Source organism: Lepisosteus oculatus, chromosome 11, assembly GCF_040954835.1.
Source record: "Lepisosteus oculatus isolate fLepOcu1 chromosome 11, fLepOcu1.hap2, whole genome shotgun sequence".
NCBI lineage: Eukaryota > Metazoa > Chordata > Actinopteri > Semionotiformes > Lepisosteidae > Lepisosteus > Lepisosteus oculatus.
The window spans coordinates 19,652,354-19,674,254 of record NC_090706.1 but is presented as its reverse complement, the minus strand read 5'-3'; the positions used below and the strand labels follow the sequence as shown (position 1 = coordinate 19,674,254).

Genomic DNA, 21,901 nt, shown 5'->3' with positions numbered 1-21,901 from the left:
GGGCCAGAGCCTATAAAAGCAAGCAATGGGTGCAAGGCAAGGTACACCCTGGACACACACAAACACAGACACACACTCTCATACCAGGGCCAATTCCCCCAGAAGCCAATTAACCTGCCAGTATGTTTTTGAACTGTGGGAGGAAACTGGAGGATATGTCCAAGACTTTTTCATTAATTTCTCTCCTTGGCTGTCCAGCTCTAATTCTCTGCAAAGTCGCTCTCAAAGGCCGAATCTGCATTGACAACAGCAAATAACAGGTGGCTGTGGAGGACTGGCCACGGACTCATCAGCTTCCTTTTATCACATGGCGAAGTGGAGGCAGTGTGTAGATGTGCGAGAGGAATACGTCTCAGAGGTTATCTTTATTTTTTTACTTTGCCTCATAGTATTCCTTTTCATTTAGTTCTCTGTGATTCTAGATTGCACGGTACATCATTTATTGTTTGTCTGTAACAGTGTCAGCCCAATAAAACAAAACAATAATAATAAGCATGGAGGAGGCATGACAGTGAGATCTGGCTTTGATTTCAGCCTTGGGGATCTGTATGTGTGGAGTTTTCATGTTCCCTCTAGAGGGGGAAGGGGTTAGATAGATATTCCAGTTTCTTCCTAGCAACCCAAAGCCCTGTGCTTCCAGGATATGCTCTGTCTTGCTCAGTGTCCCACCAGGCTAAGCTTGTTTATGATGTCTGATGGATGGTTGATGTTAATATTACTAGTAATTAGAAGAATTTAGGGCCACAGCATGCACACTGGGGACACTGAGGACACTGGGAGTACACCGTCAGGACACAGTGCTGTATCTTTTCTGCCCTTCTCTGGTTTCTGCTCCTTCTGAACTGTGTTTGTCCCTGCAGTCAGTAATCAGCATGTCAGTACTGCAGGGAGTATTGTCCATTGGTCTGTTCATTCTGCACCTGACTTTGACTTTTAACCCCACACTGTAATCATGGCTGCTGACCAATTTACTGTACTCCACAAGCATATTCATTGCATGTGATCTAGCATGTATGCTTTCATGTCTTCACACCAGCTGCAAATTACAACACTGGTACTTAATGACAACGTCTTGTTTCCCTGGGGCTTCTATCCAGTGAGAACCTGCCATAATTCCGTGGGCTTGGAATTTGTAATTAATGGCCTCTGCACCGATTTCCTGTGGAGTTCTCGAGGTGTCCGTCTCCATACGGTTGTAAGTCATTCACCAGTGAATGCTAAAGACATCAGAAGAATGACTTGGCTGGGGGGGTTCTTGGAATTAGTATACTCTGGTGTGGAAAAAAAAATAAAAACATTAAATAGTGAAATCAAAGTGAAGAAGAAGAGATGATGTCATTCTTCCAGCTGCAATCATGAAAAGCCTTGAGTGACGCAACTTTCCATTTGCGGATTGTTCATGGGAGCCTCAGCTGTGTGAAGCTGCGGGAAATATTTGAAAACTGCACTACCGCCCCCAGCTGTCCAGACACATTTTCACAGCTCCTTCGTTTGAGCTGATCTCTCACTGATACACAGGAGCAATACTACAGGAATTTAAATAAACTGACCCTTTCACTACCGAAAATACTACCAATACTCTATATCTTTATCTATATATATATTGCATATATTCTACTGTATTGTGGTCATTATTTTGGTTCTTATAATAATAAAGCTTTTTTTTATTATTGTAATAATTTAAAGCTTGATTAAGCCATAGATGCTCAGATCTTTCTTTGTATCTGTGATGTGGTTTTTATTTTGTCTCTGAGTCACCCCAGTCTTTCATCACTGCTCAGCAGGAAGCTGACAGGAAGCAGACCTCCGCAACCACAATTCCCAGAATTCTATCATGGTGTGCCTCTGGATTTCAGCAAGAATTTGAGCAGTGTAGGTAACTTTTAAAAACCATGGACTTAAAGTCATGATGGACATTATAATAATAATAATAATTATAATAATTGCTTATACTTGTATAGTGATTTTCTGGACACTCCACTCAAAGAGCTTTACAGGTAATGGGGACTCCCCTCCACCACCACCAATGTGTAGTCCCACCTGTATGATGTAACGGCAGCCATAGTGCACCAGAATGCTTACTACACATCAGCTATTAGTGGGGAGGAGAACAGAGTAATGAAGCTAATTCATAAATGGGGATTATGATTGGTAAGGGCCAATAGGAAATTTGGACAGGACAGCGGGGTTACACCCCTAATCTTTTCGAGAAATGCCCTGGGATTTTTCATGACCATAGAAAGTCAGGACCTTGGTTTTATGTCTCATCCGAAAGACGGCACCCTTTTTACAATATAGTGTCCCCATCACTATACTGGGGCATTAGGACCCACATAGACCTCAGGGTGAGCACCCCCTGCAGGCCCCACTAACACCTCTTCCAGCAGCAACCTTAGTTAGTCCTAAATTCATGTTCTAAGTCCATTCCAAGCCAGCTGTTAATGAAGTAACTCAGCTAACTGCTGGCTTAAATGGTAACACTAAGTGTTCTCTTTCCTGATTTATAATGAACTTCTGTCCCCTTTGTTTCTTGCATTGTTGAGTTTAAGATTAATGTAGTAATCTCAAAGTCAAGAAAAGCTCCTGGTGTCCTGGTGTTTTCTCAAGTGTTATCACTCTCAGGACACTGTGCAAGGCATCCTGACTGCCTACAAATAGATCATCTCTCTCTTCTTCTATAACAGGTGTAGCAGAGCAAACATGTCAGAACTGCAGAAACTGGATCGCACCACTAGAGAGCAACATTGCGACAGTCCCAGGGATACTTTCCCACATTCACACAAGGAAATCAGGGAATTGGCTGCACCTGGGGATGCCAGCTCCCTATGAAAAGCACTTAGTGTAGAGGCAGAGTTTGCCTGTCAAGACCCTTATGATCACTAGGCAGTGAGTGTGAAAAATCTCAGGGTGAGGTCTTAGGGAAGGATATTCAAATCCCAGGTGGATTTAAGTCTAGTAAAAATTATTTCTATCAAGCAGCAGCTTTGGTAATTTCCGGGTCAGCTAGCTGGTAAGAAAGTAGATGGGCAGGAGTAAGAATGGCCAAGTGGAATTAACAAAGTGAAGAACTTCTGCTGCTACAGGGGTTGTAACAGTGAGCTAAACGGGCAGTGGAAGAAAGACCACAGGAGAGGCTGGGGAGTGTAACATCAGGGTGGTTCCCTGGGCCGTTTAAACTCTCATACTGTTGGTTTAGGTTTATATGCAGATTCCCTTGCTACGCTACCATAAAGGGGGATCTGTTACACCAGGGTATCGACTTCAACAACATGGCTGGGCAGCTTGTCCCATTCTCCTACAACCCTTTGTGTAAAGAAGTATCTCCTGTCCTCGGTTTTTAATGGACTTTCATATAGTTTACACTTGCATCCTCTCATTTGTGTTTCACTGTTCATTCTGAAAAACTCCACTGAACTAACTTTGTCAATACCTTTGAGGATTTTGAAAAGCTGTATGCAATGCCCTCGTAATCTGTAATCTGCTCTGTTGAGATTAAACAGGTTCGATTCCTTCAGCCTGCCATGGTAGGTCATTCCCTTAAGCCCTAGAGTGTACAGTGCTTTGCAGAGGTATTCAGACCCTTGCCTAGTTATAAACTGTGTTGCTTTAAAGCTATGCATTTTATGCATTTAAAATGCATTTTAAAGAAGCATTTAATATTTGTAATGCATTATACACAACGCACACACATTTAAAAAGACGTATATAATTAATATGAAAGAAAAATGGAAAACTCTTGATTGCATAAGTATTCAAACTCTTTGCTGTGACAAACTTAAACTAAGTGCACAAAATTACCTCAATGAGCCACACAGTTTCCTCTGTCTGTATGCAAAAACAGTGGTTCTCATGATTTCAGAATTTAAACACCTATTTGAGGTTTCATGGTCAGATAGTGAGTTTCAAGCAAAAATTAAACCAAAAAGATTAAGGAGTTTTCAAGGCAATCATTGTCATTAAAAATACAGATCAGAAAGTTACAAAGAATTTATGTCCCTAAATGTCCCTATGAGTATAGTCTGCTCAATCCTCAAGAAATGGGAGTAGTATCTTACCACCCAGACTTTGTCTAGATCAGGCTGTCCTTCCAAACTGAACTGCCGGGCAAGGAAGAAACTGATGAGGGTGCCATCAGAGAATGAAATCTTTGAAAAAGTTCAATGGTTGAAATCGAAGAAAATGTGCATATCAACAATATCGCAGTTGCTCCACCAAACTGGCTGGTATAGCAGAGTGGGAGCCTGCTTTTTTTCCTCCGTGGAGTTTGCAACAAAGCATCTGAAAGGCGTTGTGGTCATCTGAGACCAAACTGAAATTTTTCTAAATTATATTTAGTCACAGTTCAATACAACATACGTCACATTAAACACCATTCTTGTAGTCAAAAATGGTGGCAGTAACGCTTAGGAATGTTCTGCTCTTTAGCAGGCACTGAAAAGCTTGTTAGGATTGAAGAAAAAAAGTCTGAGCAAAGCACTACAGGAATACCTTTTTCAGTCTGCTAAGATTAACAACTGGGGTGAAAATTCAGCAGGGCAGCTATCCAACACACAAGACCAAAGATGCACTGGAGTGGCTTTAGAATAAGAAACTAACCCCAAAGTTAACATGAATCCTATTGTGGGTCTGTGGATAGATTTGAAAACTGCGGTCCATAAGTGATCCCTAAGCAGAGAGAGCTTGATGTAATGTTGTGGCCGTGGGGCTCAGCTTGAGTCCTGAGTTGGCACCATTGTGGATTTTAAACTTCGCTGCCCAGACACTCATCTGGTTGTTTCCTTCCTGCCACCTCATTACAGTCATCCACATCTCTCAACAGTTGCATGTATCCATTTGAAAACATTGCTTCTTGCCTATTGCTGTCTGCTCCAGTCCTTCATTTCTCCCTACATCCCAGCACAGCCAGAGCTTTCCACACAGCTCACAAAAGGCTCAATTTCATGAACCTGCTAATGGTCTGGAATGTAAAGCTGTCAACTGTTTGAGAAGATGTGCATTCTTAAAATCTGTGCATTCCTAAAATCTGGTGAATGCCAAATGAAGATACTAGTTTGAACAAAGAAATTACCTGTATTATTGTATTTTCATCAACCCATTTTCAAACTGCTTCGTTCATTTCAGGTTCATGGAGGAGCCAGAGCCTATCCCAGCAAGCAATTGACACAGGACAGAGTGCATCCTGGAAGCCAGTCCATTGGAGGGCAAACAGACACAAACACACACACACACACACTCACACGAGGGTCAATTTTCCCAGAAGCCAATTAACTTATCAATGTTTTTAGACTATGGGAGGAAACCAGAGCACCTGGAGTAAATCTACTGGAACACAGGGAGAACATACAAGCTTCACATAGACAGCACCCCAAGTCTGGATATGAACAATGCTAACCCCTGCACAATCATGGTATTTAAAATTGCTAATTAAAAATATTCACTGATAAAATATTTACTAATTTGAACTGTTGTTAGCGTATTATCAACAATTCTGGCTTGAAAATGCTTTTAAAGTGGGTTGCATTGATGTTATGTACTTGTCACAGTTAAGCTATGTAACATTCACTCTGTCCTGCTCCTCAAATACCTCCAGCACCTAGATATTTGCAAATTAAACCACTGGTTTATCCTAATCCTGAAATGAGAACAGATCTTTTAAACTGCCAGAAATGCATGTTAATTGCTTTCAACTCCAAAATTCGGCAGCCAGAATCCTGACCAGGTCTCGTGCAAGTGATCACATTACTCCTATCCTGGAGTCCTTGCACTGGCTTCCTGTCAAATTCTGTGTGGACTTTAAAATCCTCATGCTCACTTATAAGGCTCTGCATGGCTTGGCACCTCAGTACCAGTCTGAACTATTATCGCCCTACTCCCCACCTCTCAACCTTCGCTCTTCTAATTCTGGTCTCCTTACTGTCCCTCAAGCCCAGCTACATTCTATGGGTGACAGGGCCTTCTCCTGTTATGCCCCCAAGCTCTGGAACACTCTGCCCAAGGTTATCAGAGAGTCACCTTCCCTAAACTCCTTAAAATCCAGACTCACAACCTTCTTCTTTAGAAGAGCCTTTACTTAACTGCTTCCATTCTTTACCCCTCTGCTCCTACTTTTCTTAGTACCACCATCCACAGTCTCCTCTGTGTATTGTAATTGTGTTTTATCTTGTGTATTTTTTATTTATTGTTGTTGTCATTCTGTAAAGTGCTTTGAGAAACCACCTTTAAAGGTGCTATATAAAATAAATTTTATTATTATTTTTTATTGTATTATTAGTCGAATCCCGAGAAGTGGACTCAGTTCAGGAAGCAGGGGATGAGAGAGCAGTAAAACTGGTTACAGCGAAGATTTCGCAGAGTTCTCCAGGTGCAGGGCCGTCGCCAGAACAATTCGATTGGGTGGGCATTTCGTTTTAATCGGGGGGGGAGGGGGGTTGTTAGGGTTTGAGCACACATAGTAACTATTTTTTCTGAGCTGGTATGTGTTAAGGAGAGTGGAAATTTCCTTGTCATTTTTAATGCGCATTTCATGCCATGCAGGTTAAATGTTCCTTTGAAGTGGAATGTTTATGAAACCCTTTGTCTCTCTCTGTGGCGTGTTTACTGTCATGGTACCCCCTTACTGTAAACGTTGAGTCAGTTGCGTGGGCACTGTTGAACTTCCTACAAGGGATAGCAAAATGCTGCGTCGGCTTTGACGCTATACTCGAGCCATTCTCGATTATGGTACCACGAAGGTACAAAAGAGAGTCTCCTACCCTGAAACAGACAAACAGGGTATTGATGTACAGTAGAATGACCTGTTGGGTTTTTTAATCCTTAGGTCATCAGGGGGCTGCGGTAGTGGTTCACAAATGACTGGACTGGACTTAACTTTATTGGTTAAACTCCTATTTGTTGCTCTGTCTTTAACAGCAAAATTAGTATGGCTGGAATTAGCATGAGCACTTTTGCCGTTGTCGATGTCGAGCACCATATCTTCTTCCCTCACTTCTGCTCCATTTTCTTTTTCCCCACTACTAGCCACCCCTTTGGTGGTAATGGAAGATGGTCCTGTGAACCATTATTTAGACTACTGTTAGCCTCGCTTCCTGAATAACAAAATGAGATTAAACAATTTCTGGCTACAAAACTGCCTTGTGTGTTGCATTATAAATTCCATACTGAAACCTTGTGACACATGGCCTAGCTACGTTTTTTCAGCTTTATTAGAAAATTATTTGTTGGGGGTGCACATTAGCCCACGTGGGGGGGGGGGATCACTCCCCCCTAATTCCCCCCCACCTTAGCGATGGCTGTGTCCAGGTGTTTCTCTGCGCTGCAGGTGGCTGCAGTGTGGGTTGTGGGTTAATGTGCTGTTGCTTAGTCTTTTCCTTCAACTTAGTGCTCTAGTGAAGTCACATGACTGTAGTTTAACTTTCATGTCCATCTCAGTGGCTTCATTTGACTTCATGTGGACTGTAAAGTTAAGAAAGTACAGCCCAAGACCACTGTGAGGGAGGTGCTGTATAAGCCTGCATAGACTGCCAATATATGGGACGAGTACAGGTCTGCTCTGTCCCTGTCGTGATTTAATCCCTGTCTCTCATATTCCAAGCATGCACAGCAGCAATCTGGCTCAGCCCTGTAAGACATGCTCTGATTTCCCCTTCTGTTTGATCAATGGCACCATTTATAACTGCTCTTGTAAGTTGAGCTCTACAATTTGGGAAGTGCACAATGCAATGAATTTGTAAAGAAACTAAATGTCCTGCCAATCAGGGCAAACTTAACATGCAACAGCTCTGAGTTAAATAAGAATAAGACTATAGATGATGATTGATGATGACGGCATAGTGGAGCAGTAGTGTGCTGCCTCACAGCCCTGCTGCCCCGGGTTCCATTCCAGAGCTGGGGCACTGTCTGTGTGGAGTTTGTATGTTCTCCCCTGATCCACATGCATTTCCTCCAGGTGCTCCAGTTTCCTCCCCCTGTACAAAAGCAAGGTTAATTGTCTTCTGGGAAAATTGGCCCTGGTGTGAGTGTGTGCATCTCTGTGTTGCTGTCTCTCTGCCCTGCTATGTGACTGGTGTCCCAACCAGGTTTCTCCACATGACCTGCCTTGTGCCCATTGCTCGCTGGGATAGGCCCCAACTCTCCCATGACCCTGAATTGGATAAAGCGGTTAGAAAATGTATGAATGTGTTGTTAGTAGCCTATTGATCCAAGGATTTCATCCAGCTGTAAAAGAACCCAGCGTATAAACTTTGTTAACACAACTGAACGGTGTGTTACAGACACCCCCAAAATTTTGTGTAAATAATTCCTCCTATTCTCAGTTTTAAAAGCATTTCTCAATAGTTTGCATAGGCTTCCACTTATTTTACCTACCTTGTGGTTTTACTATACATTATGAAAAAGTCCATTGTGTTGACTTTGTCAATACCCGTGAATATTTTGAACACTGTACAATATCTCAGGTGCTCTCATAGTCTTCTCTGTTGAGGACAAAATGCATTTAAGTCTTCAAGCGTGTGTGACTAGGACATTCCTTTAAGGCCCAATACTGTATCTGGTTTCTATTCTTTGGACGGATTCCAGATCAGTAATATGGTTTTTATAATGAGACCAGTGTTGGACTGATTATTCAGAATAATATTGCAATAGTGCACTACTCAATTTTTACAAAACATGTCTAAATTTTTGATTGACTTTCTACAGCTCCCCCACATTTTCTAGAGAATGGAAATGACATGTTTGTTTAAAAAAAATAACTTTTTAGGCTCCATTTTAACACAGTTATTATTTATAAATGTTTTTGCTAATTACCTGTAGCAGTTCCTGATCCCGATCCTCCTACTTTGGTAGAGTAGTAGAGGAAAGGAGTTTATTGCTGTATGTACATTATTTGCACCAATCTCTCAGGATTTGCATAGTACAGCAAACGGTACAGTATGACAGACAACACCACACGATGCAGAGAGTACATTACACAATGGCACATAATAAATAGTAACAACCAGAACAATAAATATGTTGTAGAGAAGAATAATTATTAGTGAAAAAAACATGGTAGTCCATGCAAAAAGTGCAGAGTACAGAGGTGCATTGAGTACTGAGGCATTGCAGTTAGTTGTTAAGGATGCATACTGCTGTAGGGTAGAAGCTGTTCTTGAGTCTAGTGGTCTGTGCTTTAATAGTGCGGTGCCACTTGTCAGAGGATAGGGGGGAGAACAGTTTGTGACCAGGATGGTTGGGATCCTGAATGATGGATTGGGCTTTATTGCAATAGTAGATGCTGTGAATCTCATTGATTGATAGTAAGTCACGTCCTGTAATCACCTATCCCTTTGCCACAACCCTCTATATTTATTGGTATCACTGATAAATGTGTCATGTTTGTTAATTAAACCAAAATTGAGATAACTGACATACAGTAAATGATGAAGAGCAGTGGTCATAATACAGATAACCCCAGTCTGTACTCTTTCACCACTTATCTGTACTCTGTTTTCTAACCCTTGACCCATTCTCAATCCACACACATTCAGCCACTGAAATGTCCAAAGTGACAAATGTGAAGTTGGTTCACTGATGAGCCAGGGTGACCCCTCACACTCTGACAGTGTGCTTTGCTTTAGTGTGCTTTTGCTTTGCTTTGCTGCTGTTTAATTTTTTTAAAGCAATTGTTGTTTAGTTTTATATCAGCCGTTAAAGCTTTTGGGATCATCATATGTTCAGGAACTCAGCCAAGCACAAGAGACATGAGGACCATGCACCCTCAGAAACATGCACTGTCTAGTAACCTGACTCATTGGATAATAGGATGCCACAGTACACTCAGTCATGCATCTCCTGGACAGCTATTACAGTTCTTGCAGTTGCCTGGCTGGCCACAAAGGGCCACTGCTGCAGAGAAGACAGAGGATACTGTACCTTGTCTGATTTCAGTCCCACACCACCAAGCTAATAATAAATCTTACACTTATACAGAGGGTTCTCAATTTACGTGAGTGTTGCATTCCGGAAACCCACGCGTATTGTAAATTCCACTCATTTTTTAAAGAATTGTTCCTATTTCAAATAATGGTAACTGCTATAGTTGCGTTCTGCGCGCGTAGGTTTGACCCTACCTACACCCTATAGACGTGAATGATGAGCGTGCCATACACTAAATACCTTCAATACATCAACTTGTAACATGCATAAAATAAAAACACAGTTTAAAATAATATATTAGTAAACATCAGTTATGTTTACTGTAAAGGGAATTTGGGAGAGTGAGAGAAAATGTGAGAAAGAAAAAAATTCTCAACAACAGCATCACTGTGTACCAGCATTCCTAACGCGCCAACGCGACACTCGCCCCATGAGCATCGGGCAGCCAAAGGCGTAACTATATGGCACGCATTATTTTGACTCGCGCTGCGGTATTTAAACAAAAATATACTTAAGAGTATATGGCGTTATTTTAAAAATGTGCATTTCGAACTTACGTAAAACGTGAACCCACTGTATAACACTTTTCTGGACACTCCACTCAAAGCACTTTACAGGTAATGGGGACTCCCCTCCACCACCAATGTGCAGCATCCACCTGGATGATGCGACAGCAGCCATAGTGCACCAGTACACTCACCACACACCAGTTATCAATGGGGAGGAGAGCAGAGTGATGAACCCAGTTCAGAGATTGGGATTATTAGGAGGCCATGATTGCCAGAGGGAAATTTGACCAGGACACCAGGGTAACACCCCAACTCTTTACCACAGAGAGTGAGGACCTTGTATCCAGAGTTCCACACATCTTGTCCAAAGGACGGTGCGGTGTTTTACAGGATAGTGTTTCCATTTACTATATAGGGGTGTTAGGACCCACACAGGCCGCAGTGTGAGTGCCTCCTACTGGCTGCTCTAACATCACTTCCAGCACTTGACACATGCCTCCAAAGTAATTAATCTTTATTACTTTTCTAATAAAAAAATCTATTTAAACTCTCTAATTTTTATTAAACTTCTTATTAAACTTTTAAACACTTGCAGGGTTGCTATTTCTCTTCCATTATGGCAAACAAGGAAAAAACAAAAATCTAGCTCTATTTTAAACTTGAAGTTTTTTTTCTTCATTTTAACACAACAAAAGTCTTAACATCTGAGGAAAAAATGAAGACATCATAACTTATGATCTGGTGTTCAATCATAACGCGGCTCTGCCCCGGCCTCCTAGCTGTCAACTGGGTCAAACTGCAATGCATGCTTTACTTTCGACAAACCCCTCCGTGTTTCCTAGCAACGTCTGCTACGCAGTACGCACAGTACCAAGCTACGCTGCGTGTAAGTTAAAAACATCTACCGGTAATGCATGGAACGAAGAAAATATGTAGGCCTATGTTTGTTAACACAGTCTGAGTACCTAATAAGCAAAACAAAATCCGGGACAATTTTTGAAATTTTATAAATCCCGGTCAGACTGATATTTTAGGTCTCAAAAAGAGGACATGTCTGGGAAAAAAAGGACATCTGGTCACCCTAGGTTAAGAGCTTTGCTCAGGGCCCCAACACAGTAGGATTCCTCTTCCAGCTGCGGGATACAAACCGGCAACCTTCCAGCCACAGGCACATATCCTCAGCCATAGAGCCACCACACCGCCTGGCCAGGCTCACACCTGCTTAGTTTAAGTGGGTTGCCAGTTTTAAGTTGTAGGGTGATACAGCTGTAATGTTCAGCTAGTGTCCAACCACTGACCTCTGTGTGGAATACAGGTTACATAGACCAGGGGTAAAACATCTGATTCTGGAGAACCACAGTCCCAGAGGTGTTATAACACACATCCATGTCTAAAGATGGGATCATGTGGGTTTTATTCATTTAATGAGTTGATTGTTTCTTTTATGCATTCTTTTTTGTCAAGAATGTCCAGTTGTAGTCCATTTACTCTTATTATCTGATCAATAATCTGCTTAATTGAACACATCTCATCCAAGGATCACAGCCAGGTAATTCGGAGTATTCTGAAATGAATAATTTAACAAAATTCTGAGTATTCTGAAATGGATAATTTAACAGCGGACCATAAAACCTGTAACCCCTGACAAAAGTGTGCTTAAACAAGTATGGCTTGCCCCTTTATGTGTAGTCAACAGATTTTCCAAGTCCCCTGCAGTTCATGATTTCAAAGATGTGCTTTATTCAAGACAACTGACCATAAATCATTCTGAGAACTGGCCATAAATGTTACATTTGTTTAATTAATCACATAACTAAAAGAAGTAAAAACAAACTCACCTCAGCTTTTTGTGGAAGATATAAAATACTCCTGCTCGCAGGGGGTCCTGGGATTGAAATTTCTATTTTTGAATAAGGTGACATAGAGTAAGATGCGGTAAATGGGCGCCAGGGGGCCCTGTTTCCTTGTTCCCTATATTACAGTATTTAAATAGATAATACTTTATTAATCCCGTAGGGAAATCGATGTGTTACAGCAGTCCAGCCCAAGACAAGCAAAACATGTGCTTCAAATACCGCCTTCTTATTTTAAGACCAAACCCGGTTTTCATGTGTAAATTGAGAAGCAAAATTGGTTTAAAAACCCACTTTGTAGTTAACGTAGTTAACCAATTAAGGGCACAAGTGACTTATACAAGAGAGAAATATAAAAAAAATAATTCACCGTGTCAACTTAAAACTAGGCTCCCAATCTTTTTTGGGTGATAGTGCTTGTCCAAATAACCTTTCACATCCGGATTTCCCCTAATTCACACAGAAGGGGGTCGTAAAGTTGCCAAAATGTTCTAGGTGCCTGCTTTCCAGTATGTGAACCCGCTGACATGTGGTTACAGAATCAGTCATTTACTGCTGATATTTTCTGTTTTGTCCTTCATTTTGTCCGTCCTGTTCGCTGTTATCGAGGACACTCTGGTCTGTTTTTGACTCATGTACTGTGTTGATTTTTTTTTTGCAGTAGCAAAACAGGCATTGTCCTCTTAGTATTGATCGTCAGTGATGTGACTGGAAATTGAGGTTGCTGCTAGGCCGTCCCAATACCTAGGATAGGATGAGACGAAATTCTGACTTTCAAAGCACATCTGATTCACGTTAGACCACAGTGCGTTCCTCTTACAAACAGGCTTGTTAAGGGCAACTGTAATAATACACATTGAAACAAACCCTCAGCCAATAATTGTTGGTTACAAAATTAGGTCACATTACTGTCATGTTTCTCTGCGTTCTGTTTTATGCACGGGTTTGTGCTTCATTGAAGACAGAAAAGCTGTGCTTGGCTATAACTGGTGTATCCTAGATTTATCGGCATATGGTGTTTTACGTTTTCTATTCAACGCTGGAGTGCAAATACATTTTAATGTTACTTTCATTTTATGGTGTTAATGTGTGGATGTCGCAGTCCAATATCCCGCCTTAATGCATCTGGCTGCTCATTGATTCTCACCAGTGCCTGATGCATGTTTCAGAGGCTAAGAGGTTTAAATTCCTTTTTTTGACGACCTTGTTAAAATACTGCTCTGATACCCTGAGGCTACTTTTTATACAATATGGGTCATTTTCTCTGATGTCCTCTTTTCTGTTGTGGGTTACACGCTCATTAACAGGAAGAAACTGTAAAATATTTCATGGAGTTATTAATCTCTGTCTTTGCAAAACTCGATTTTTTTTACAAACAAATGTATAAGATATTTATACACAAAATGATCACATAGCGCCTTTCTTCTTTTAAACGCAATGGTTATGTTTGCTGGCTTCAGAACATCGTTTCGTGTCATAGCATGCTTCCACTGGAAGTTTAAAAACTTTAAAACTATTCTGTATTGTAATCTATTTTTACTATTGCTCTTCGGTCATTTGCCTGAAAGAAACTGGAGCTCTTCATTGAAAAGCGCGTTCACGTAGAGCACCCTTTCAGCGTTAGTGGATTTTATTAATAATTGTCGTGGCATGTCACTGTACCTACACGAAGTCCCGGACACCTACTGAGCAACTCGGGCGAGGCAGAGGTACAGGGACAGACGTTAAACTGAAGTTAGGTTTTGTAAAGAAGATTGTATTGCTGCAGACAAAAGCCATAAATCGCTGCTTTTCACACATGGTCTTAATTCAAATTGGAATCCTCTGCTAATGGCAAAGAGGTGTAAATTCGTCGCGGGAGCGAAGCGAATACAGCAAAAAAAGTGGTGGAGAAGGACAGGAAGGAAGGGAGAGAGACGGGAACCGATGAGATTACATACTCAACCCAGGATACACGCCGAGAGTTACTGTACAACTGTGTCGGGTAAACACTGGTGTTATTAAGATATTGAATCAAAAATCAACGTCGTTTGCTGGTTTGACTCGGAACAGATGGTACTGCGCATTAGAAGAATGTTGCAGAAAGATTCACTGAAATACTAGACTGCCCCCACCCCCCTCATTTTAAACCATTAGAGGTAAAGAGGGGCACGGGAGGTGGGGTGGGGGTTAATATTAGGACTAGGCTCCTCAGACACTACGCTGTGACGTTCCCCACTCTTTTCATATGGTCAGGCTCGCTATCAGCTGTAGATTATTAACAAGGAGAAAGTTTTCTGAACTCAATAGCGCAGACGTTTTCTTGCAGAGGAAGTTTGGGGCGCGATTCAACAAGTCTCATCTGGGGTCTGAGCTAAGGAGCTGCGGAGAAGAGCGGAGATAACAAGGTTTAAAAAAGCCGCTGTCGAGAGAATGATAAATGTCTGTAGATTGGAGAACACGCAGGAACACCAAGGAGAGTGAGCACAAAAGTTCTGGCGAACTTTTAAACCGACAGACACGGCTAATTTAGATCCTTCAGAGTTTCGCAAAATTAGCAGAAACTAATGCTAACATGTTTTCGCAGGGGGCAGCAATTGGATATTTCAAAACACTTTCTCAAAGTGCGGCATAAGTGAAGTAACAGGGATTATTTTTTGCTTGTGACATAATTGACTCTCCGGGATTTGTATACGATTTTTTTTTATTTCGTATACGAAGATTAATATCTGAAAAAGATCAATGAAACTGCTCTGGACTTCTTTTAAACATCTGTGAACTACAACACTTACATTTCTTTTTGGTTTGCTAACTCGTGGGGAAAGTGTTTTATGACATATATGTATATTTTAAGTTCAGGAGAAAACGCCACTAACTGATCCGATAGAAAAAAAAGTCGAAGGTAAACAGAACAGTTCTGAAAGAGATGCAGAATTACAAATACGGTCCGACTGCATCTGGAGTCCTGCCGCGGGACGCAGAACTTCACGCCCGGCTGGGAGATCTTGGGGAGTCCGGGAGTCCGAGGGAAAATGGATCGGGCAGGAGTCACACTGACTGCTCAAGCCATGCACAGCAGAAGAGGAGGAAAATGCTGGTGTGCTTGGACGTGCTGTGTCTTTTCGTAGGTAATAAACGTTCCGAATTATTCTGCCACTCGTAACACAGCTAAACACAGCTGTCAAAACACCTTGAGGTCAACCAGGTTGGACTATACACTTTTCTCAATGGCTACGGTTTCGTGATCGTCTTTACTGTTCTTCAACGAAAAACAGTGATCTATACAATTAAAAACGAAAAGTGTTCACAATGTGAACACAATGTACACAATGTGTACAGATACAGTATATTTACTGTATATATACATACTTTTGTCAAAGTGTTACAGCTTTGAGTTTGTTAAGGCACTGTGTTTACCTTGGAGCGCGTCTGACGTGAGCGCCTTGCTCTGTAGCAATAATAAAACTATTAAATTATTACAGTGAATCTTGATGCCAGGAAAGCGTTGTTCAGACTTGACAAAGCGATAGATCTGGCTAATTTCAAAATTGAAACTACAAGACGGAAAGTAAGGTGCGAACAGGTTTTGAGAGGATATCTGTAGGAACGCTCAGAAATCGCGTAATTTCACAACAGTCGTTATCTCAGAGTAACAGCTTTTAATAAAAGGGTCCAACAGGCTTAAAAACATTGCAAATTGAAACTATAGCGTTGCATAAAGAAACTACTACTTACCTTTTCTCAATGTTTATTATAGGAGTACGACCAAAGTTGTTAACTCTTACACAACATGTATTTGGTGGCACTGGAAAATAAGAATTAAGTGTGAGAATTTCTTAAAGTTTAACAATATATCTTTCTTTATTAGGTTTTTGTCTATATGATGACAGTATTTTAAGACCATTTGTTTACTTTTATAAAATTACAATCATAAACAATTTGAGTAACACGTACACCCCATTCTTAAAGTCGACTCATAAAGTTTTTAAAATCTTCGTTTACATTTTTCAAAAGCAATGTTTCTTGGTAATCCTAAACCCAGAAAAACGGGCAGGTGGTGTTGGGGCTCTGGCGATCTTACTGTACCTGCAAAGATTCGCAGCAAATCAGAGCCGGACGCACGTGCTTTGTTTACAAGGAGCAGCAGGCTGGTCCAAGGGTTTCTGCAGTTCCCATGGCAACCGTTTTTCTCAAGGAAAAGAGACGCTGGGGGAATTTGTATAATGTATGTGTGTATTTTCCAATGAGCTGACCTTTTGGTCCCTTAATCCACTAATTGTTGTTTTGTTTGAACAGGGAAATCATATGTCCGTGGGTGTTTGAACTACGTAAAATGGGTAGTTTCCCCGGCACCACTTACGTTTTTGTTGTCCCTTGCAATCATTCTACCTTGAAGGTGGAAATCGGCCTGTAGCGTGCACTGGTACAAGTGATAAAGCTAAACAAATAGACGCATATTGCCTTCTAATTACGTAGTATGTAAATGTTGATCAGGACCTGGTAGTGATGTGAGGTTAATGATAACCAGAGTGTATTGTTTTAATTCTCCTCAATAACCTATACATTAATTTTTAAACTACACTCTGTTCAACAACACAGTGAGTGGTTACATTTTTTAACTTTGCAAATCAATGTTTTAGATAGCCTTTTGATACCGACACCACCTTTTCAATGAACATGTAATGTTTATCTCAAACTTGGGTACCGGTGGCAGAATCTGATGAAAAAGTAAAGCTCTGTCTTAAGTTAATATTCCCCTTGATGGCATTGCATAAAATACAATTAATTTCATTGCTTGAAATAAATTCTATACTTCTGTATTTTAAACACATAATGTCAGAAAAAAGCTTCGTTATTTATTTTCAACACTAGCTCTAAAAATTGTATATTTTAAGATGTATTTGTTTTAATATGTATTATAAACAGAAAGCAGTAAAATTTCACTTATTGGAGTTTGAGAAATAATACACCCAAAATTAAATGTACTCAAGCACACACACTTTTTGTAGTGTAAAACAAAACTACAGTACCTTTGCACCCTGTTGTTTAGTCCAGCTCTGTTTTATTATGGGCTGGTTGGAACACCATGTGTTAGACTTGTCAAAGCAGCTAGACAGGTCTCTGTGCTGTCAGTTATACTGCACTAATTCAAGTTAACCAGTTGCTTAAAGAGGACTTATTTTCAGGCATAAAAAAGTTTGCCTCCTTTCCCCCAGGCTAGCCTACATACAGACTATGCTGTTTTGATGTAATCTGTTGCTCCAACTGTCACTCTTTCCAAAGCACCTTTTTATAGAGAAACCTTATAGAGTAACCTTAAAATAGGTTCTTGGATTTTAGTTCTCTGACTCACAAGCTGCAGAGAAAATGCTTGACTTTATAATAATAATTGCTTACACTTTCTGGACACTCCACTCAAAGCACTTTACAGGTATGGGTTTTTGCTGTAAATGCTTTTGAGGATTTGGAATCCATTCATCAAGGTCCCTTGTAGACAAGCTTTCCGTTTCTGAAGGTACAACAAGACAGTGGCTATAGCTTGTTTTCAGAGGTTTGAATGGGGATCTGCAAAAGAACAAGGAGAGATTCCCATGGATTTGTCTTCAGATAGTTTTAAAATTGTCTTTAAAGACCTTCAGCAAATAGTCTCTGCCTCTTAATGTCTGAAGTTGGCCCATCACATATCAATTTCTACAGCAGCTGCTCTCCAGCGCAAATAGTTATAAATGAAAACATTACATATAATTTAATCTGTTAGGCTGCAGCTGAGTAACTCATGATTTTATGTTTACAACACAAGTGAACAATTTGATCTGTAACCTTTTCTCATCCAGATGTATTTGTTTTTGTTATTTTTTTTTTGCCAAACAAGGGCCATTCCACTGTAGCGCCACTGTTGGAGTATTTGATTTAAACAGCATAAGAAAGGGGAACAGGATGAATTGACATCCAATCCTTTGCATCCCATTTTTTGGGAACTGTTTTTAAAATTGATTTGAAATCGCTCCAAAACAAAATGAAACAAGGGCAGAATGGTCCAAAATCACTTTCCCCCCTTCCAAGTTTCAAAAATAGTTAACAGATGTGTAAGGAATTGGGAGACATGGTCTGCAAACAGCAACATACTGTAAACAGCGACATGCAGTATCGAGTACTGTTGACAGAAATAGGGGCAGAAGTACTCAATTGACTAATAGCCTGAGGTAGAGGCTCCAAAGACTAGGCAAAGCACAGGGAGGGAATGCCTTTTGAGGTAGTAAATCGGGAGGAACTGTTGTTGGTTCCTAACAGTATTACTGAAGGTTTGGTAGATAAAATACAAACCATATCAATGAAAACCTGAACCCAAACCCATATGATCTAGACCATTGATGGTCTTACATAATGTGGGGTCGAGTTCTTTATCTATGTTTAGTGAAAGGACAGCTCAGTTATCAGACACAAGTGGCTCCATAATAGCATCTGTTTGCTTGTGGTCTCCTAATTTAATCATGTAGATCTTCAGCCACTGAGATGGTGTCCTATGCTCCAGGTGGTGTCAGAGCACATCAAATACAGAACTGTTTTGTGTTTTCCAAAAAGAGGGCAGTGGCAACATCTCAAGTTCAAGTTCAGTACTTTATTGTCATACCAACGAGTTGCATGGAATTTGGTTTGGTGAGCTCAATTAAAATTTAAAGACCTAAAATACAGCCAGCAGCCATATCACCCTGCAACTCACAACTGGCAACCCACTGAAGCTAAGCAGGTGTGAGCCTGGTCAGAACTTGGATGGAGACCTCCTGGATAAAATTAAGGTTGCTGTTGGAAGAGGTGTTAGTGGGGCCAACAGGGGGTGCTCACCCTGTGTTCTATGTGGGTCCTAATGCCCCAGTATAGCGACGGGGACACTATATTGTAAACAGGCGCTGTCCTTCAGATGAGGTGTAAAACTGAGGTCCTGATTCTCTGTGGTCATTAAAAATCCCAGGGTGTTTCTTGAAAATAGTAGGGGTGTAACCCCAGCATCCTGGCCAAATTTACCATTGGCCCATACCAATCATGGCCTCCTAATAATCCCCCTCTATGATTAGGCTACATTTCTCTGCTCTGATGTGGTGAGAGTTCTGGTGCACTATGGCTGCTGTCGCATCATCCAGGTGAATGCTGCACATTGGTGGTGGTGGAGGGGAGTCCCCATTACCTGTAAAGCACTTTGAGTGGAGTGTCCAGAAAAGCGCTTTATAAGTGTAAGCAATTATTATTATTATGATTATTATTATAAGTAAAATACAGACAGCATCCATCCAACACATCTTTTCATGTCATCCCAAACACCAGTAATAACTCACAGAGACTCCAGTTAAACTAACAATACAAACATTGCAAAATCATAGTGCACAGTTCATGCATTTCACAGCCTCTGGGTCGGTCCTGTTACAGAACCTGATAGTCTCTCTTTCTCAATGGCAGTAGGGATGGCATCAGTGCCAGGAGATTTACAATGTGTCATGTCCTGAACTGCCTCCATCATCTGGGATCTGTCTTCACGACCCATTTTATCTGGTTTGATCAGAGCTGATTGTTGATTTCTGAACCTCTCCTAAACAGTCAATTACTGTTTAATTCAAGGCAACTGTAATTAAGGCTCTTTAGTATTCCAGATAGACAGATACAGCCTGCATTCAATTGAATTCATCTGATTTTTTGGTGGACTCCGTGTTAATATAATGATGAGATGTTCCCCTTACCTATAATTTTAGGTGTAAGAAAATGGCTCAGTCCAAAATTCACTGCCTCTTTTATGTCCATTTGTTGTTCTGACCCTTCAGGTCATTGCTGAGTATGGGTATTTTTTTTTGGGGGGGGTGGGGTATTCCTGGGGAATATGTTTCACACTTGTCTGTGTATGACATTCCTGTTCAGATCCAAGTTGCAAGGAAGAGCAGTGCTCTCCTCACATGCATATATCAACCTTCATATCAGAATTGGTAAACTTCACAGAATCGTCATATGAGACAATCTTAATAACTACTTCACTGTCAGCACTTGTCAGGAAGCATACCTGATAGTTGTGAGTAGTTGTTCCCCTCAGGGCAGGATGCATCATCAGAAGGCAGCAGGAAAAGCTCCAACCTTTGTCCTGTATTGTAAAAATTATTGCAGATTTGACGTTTTGTGTCTGATGTCATTAGATGTTGTATTAATTTTTCCAATTATACAGTAATCAAGGTCATGTGGTCAGGCATTATGGACACATGATGAGTCATAATGGAGACTGTTTCCTTTTTTTTTAGGAAAGATTTGCAACAGTTCCTCTTATTGTAATCTACTGTGGTCATCCTTTATTCCATAGTACATAATTTTTTACTTGCTTAATTTCTTTCAGTAACAGATTATTAGTCATTTTAGAGTACAGCTCTACTAGACTGAGTAGTGGTGCAGTCTAAATGTCGATGTACTTCACCAAATCATGTGCCTCTGTGACATCTTCAGGAAACAGGAAACTCCAGGGTCAGTAGGGTTACATTCATCAGCCAGGGAAAGAGAGAACTGACCTAAGGCTTCAAAGTGATGTGTGATTGAAGCCAGAAATAATAAATAAATAGTGAAATATGACATTTTGGTTGGATTTTGTGCAAATATCAATTAATATTTTAGATTTTTGTGTGGTGTGGAACAATGTGGGAATATGCACAGGAAACCATAATGTACTGTAGTACAGAATTTATCAGAATTGTTTAATTGTCATCCACATTCTTTGTTTTTCACTGTCAAAATCAATGTACAATAACCTCCCTCATGTCCAGAAGAAATGTGGAGGAAGGGGTTCCTGATATGAAGATTTTTCAAGATAGATGAGAAAAAAAGCAAACTGATACACAGTGACACCTAACCAGGAGCAAAATGTTTAGGACAACATCACAGTGACATAACCCTGAAATTAAATTAATTACAATATAATAATGTAATGTAAATGTGGTAAACAAATAAGGTACTTACCCCACAAAAAATATGATACTTATCCATTGATGATGCTTCAGTAACCTTATAAAGTAATCCTGGGCTATTTTAATTTTGGCACCTAACATGAAAGTTACAAAACAATTCTTAACATAACAGTCATTAACACTGAGTTTTTGCACATTTATACCTTGTCAGGTTGTCAGTAAGGTCTGAGTGTAAAGGCAGAGATGCCGCTGGAGAAGGAGAAGGCTAAGTGGAGATTGAGGGAACTAAGCAAAATGCATGTGAGATTCTAACTTACACTATTGCTGATACTATTTTTTTATTTTAATGTTGGCTTTTGTTTATTATATATTTTTTTCAGTCCCCTGAGGATTTCAAGATGCATGATTATCGGATATGAGGGAGTTTACTGTATTAAAAATAAGTTGTTGGCCTTGAAACAATAAATTGTGCTGAAACCCATAAACAACCATCAACAGGATTTTCTCATTTCATTTTAAGTTACTGTATATTCTAGCCTTGTTTATTTTTGTCAGAAGCCTAAGTGATGGTCCAAGTGCTTCAGTTAGTTCAGGTTTCCACTGCTGTGAGATTTTGTGCTGTTAAGATTTTGTGGAGGCTGCAGGTTCAAATCCAGTGCCACTGGCCCACTGTGGGTAGGACTTGCCAAGGAAGGAGGCTGAGAACCTATCCAGTTCA

General features: G+C 40.5%; 1 protein-coding gene and 1 long non-coding RNA gene across 2 annotated transcripts in view; one reads left to right on the top strand and one right to left on the bottom strand.

The window, feature by feature from the left end:
* Window positions 1–12,253: 12,253 nt before the first annotated feature.
* On the bottom strand, window positions 12,254–16,813 carry LOC107077606 (uncharacterized). Its single transcript, XR_001478604.2, has 3 exons — window positions 16,340–16,813; window positions 15,989–16,058; window positions 12,254–13,018 (listed from the first exon to the last, which is right to left on the bottom strand). It is a non-coding gene; the product is annotated as an uncharacterized lncRNA (long non-coding RNA).
* Window positions 13,968–21,901, top strand: part of ppap2d (phosphatidic acid phosphatase type 2D) — a 50,425-nt gene continuing 42,491 nt past the window's right edge. Inside the window, exon 1 of the mRNA XM_006631660.3 lies at window positions 13,968–15,381. Coding sequence (XP_006631723.1) covers window positions 15,180–15,381 — 202 coding nt within the window. The 5' untranslated portion in view covers window positions 13,968–15,179. The remainder of the gene's footprint in view (window positions 15,382–21,901) is intronic.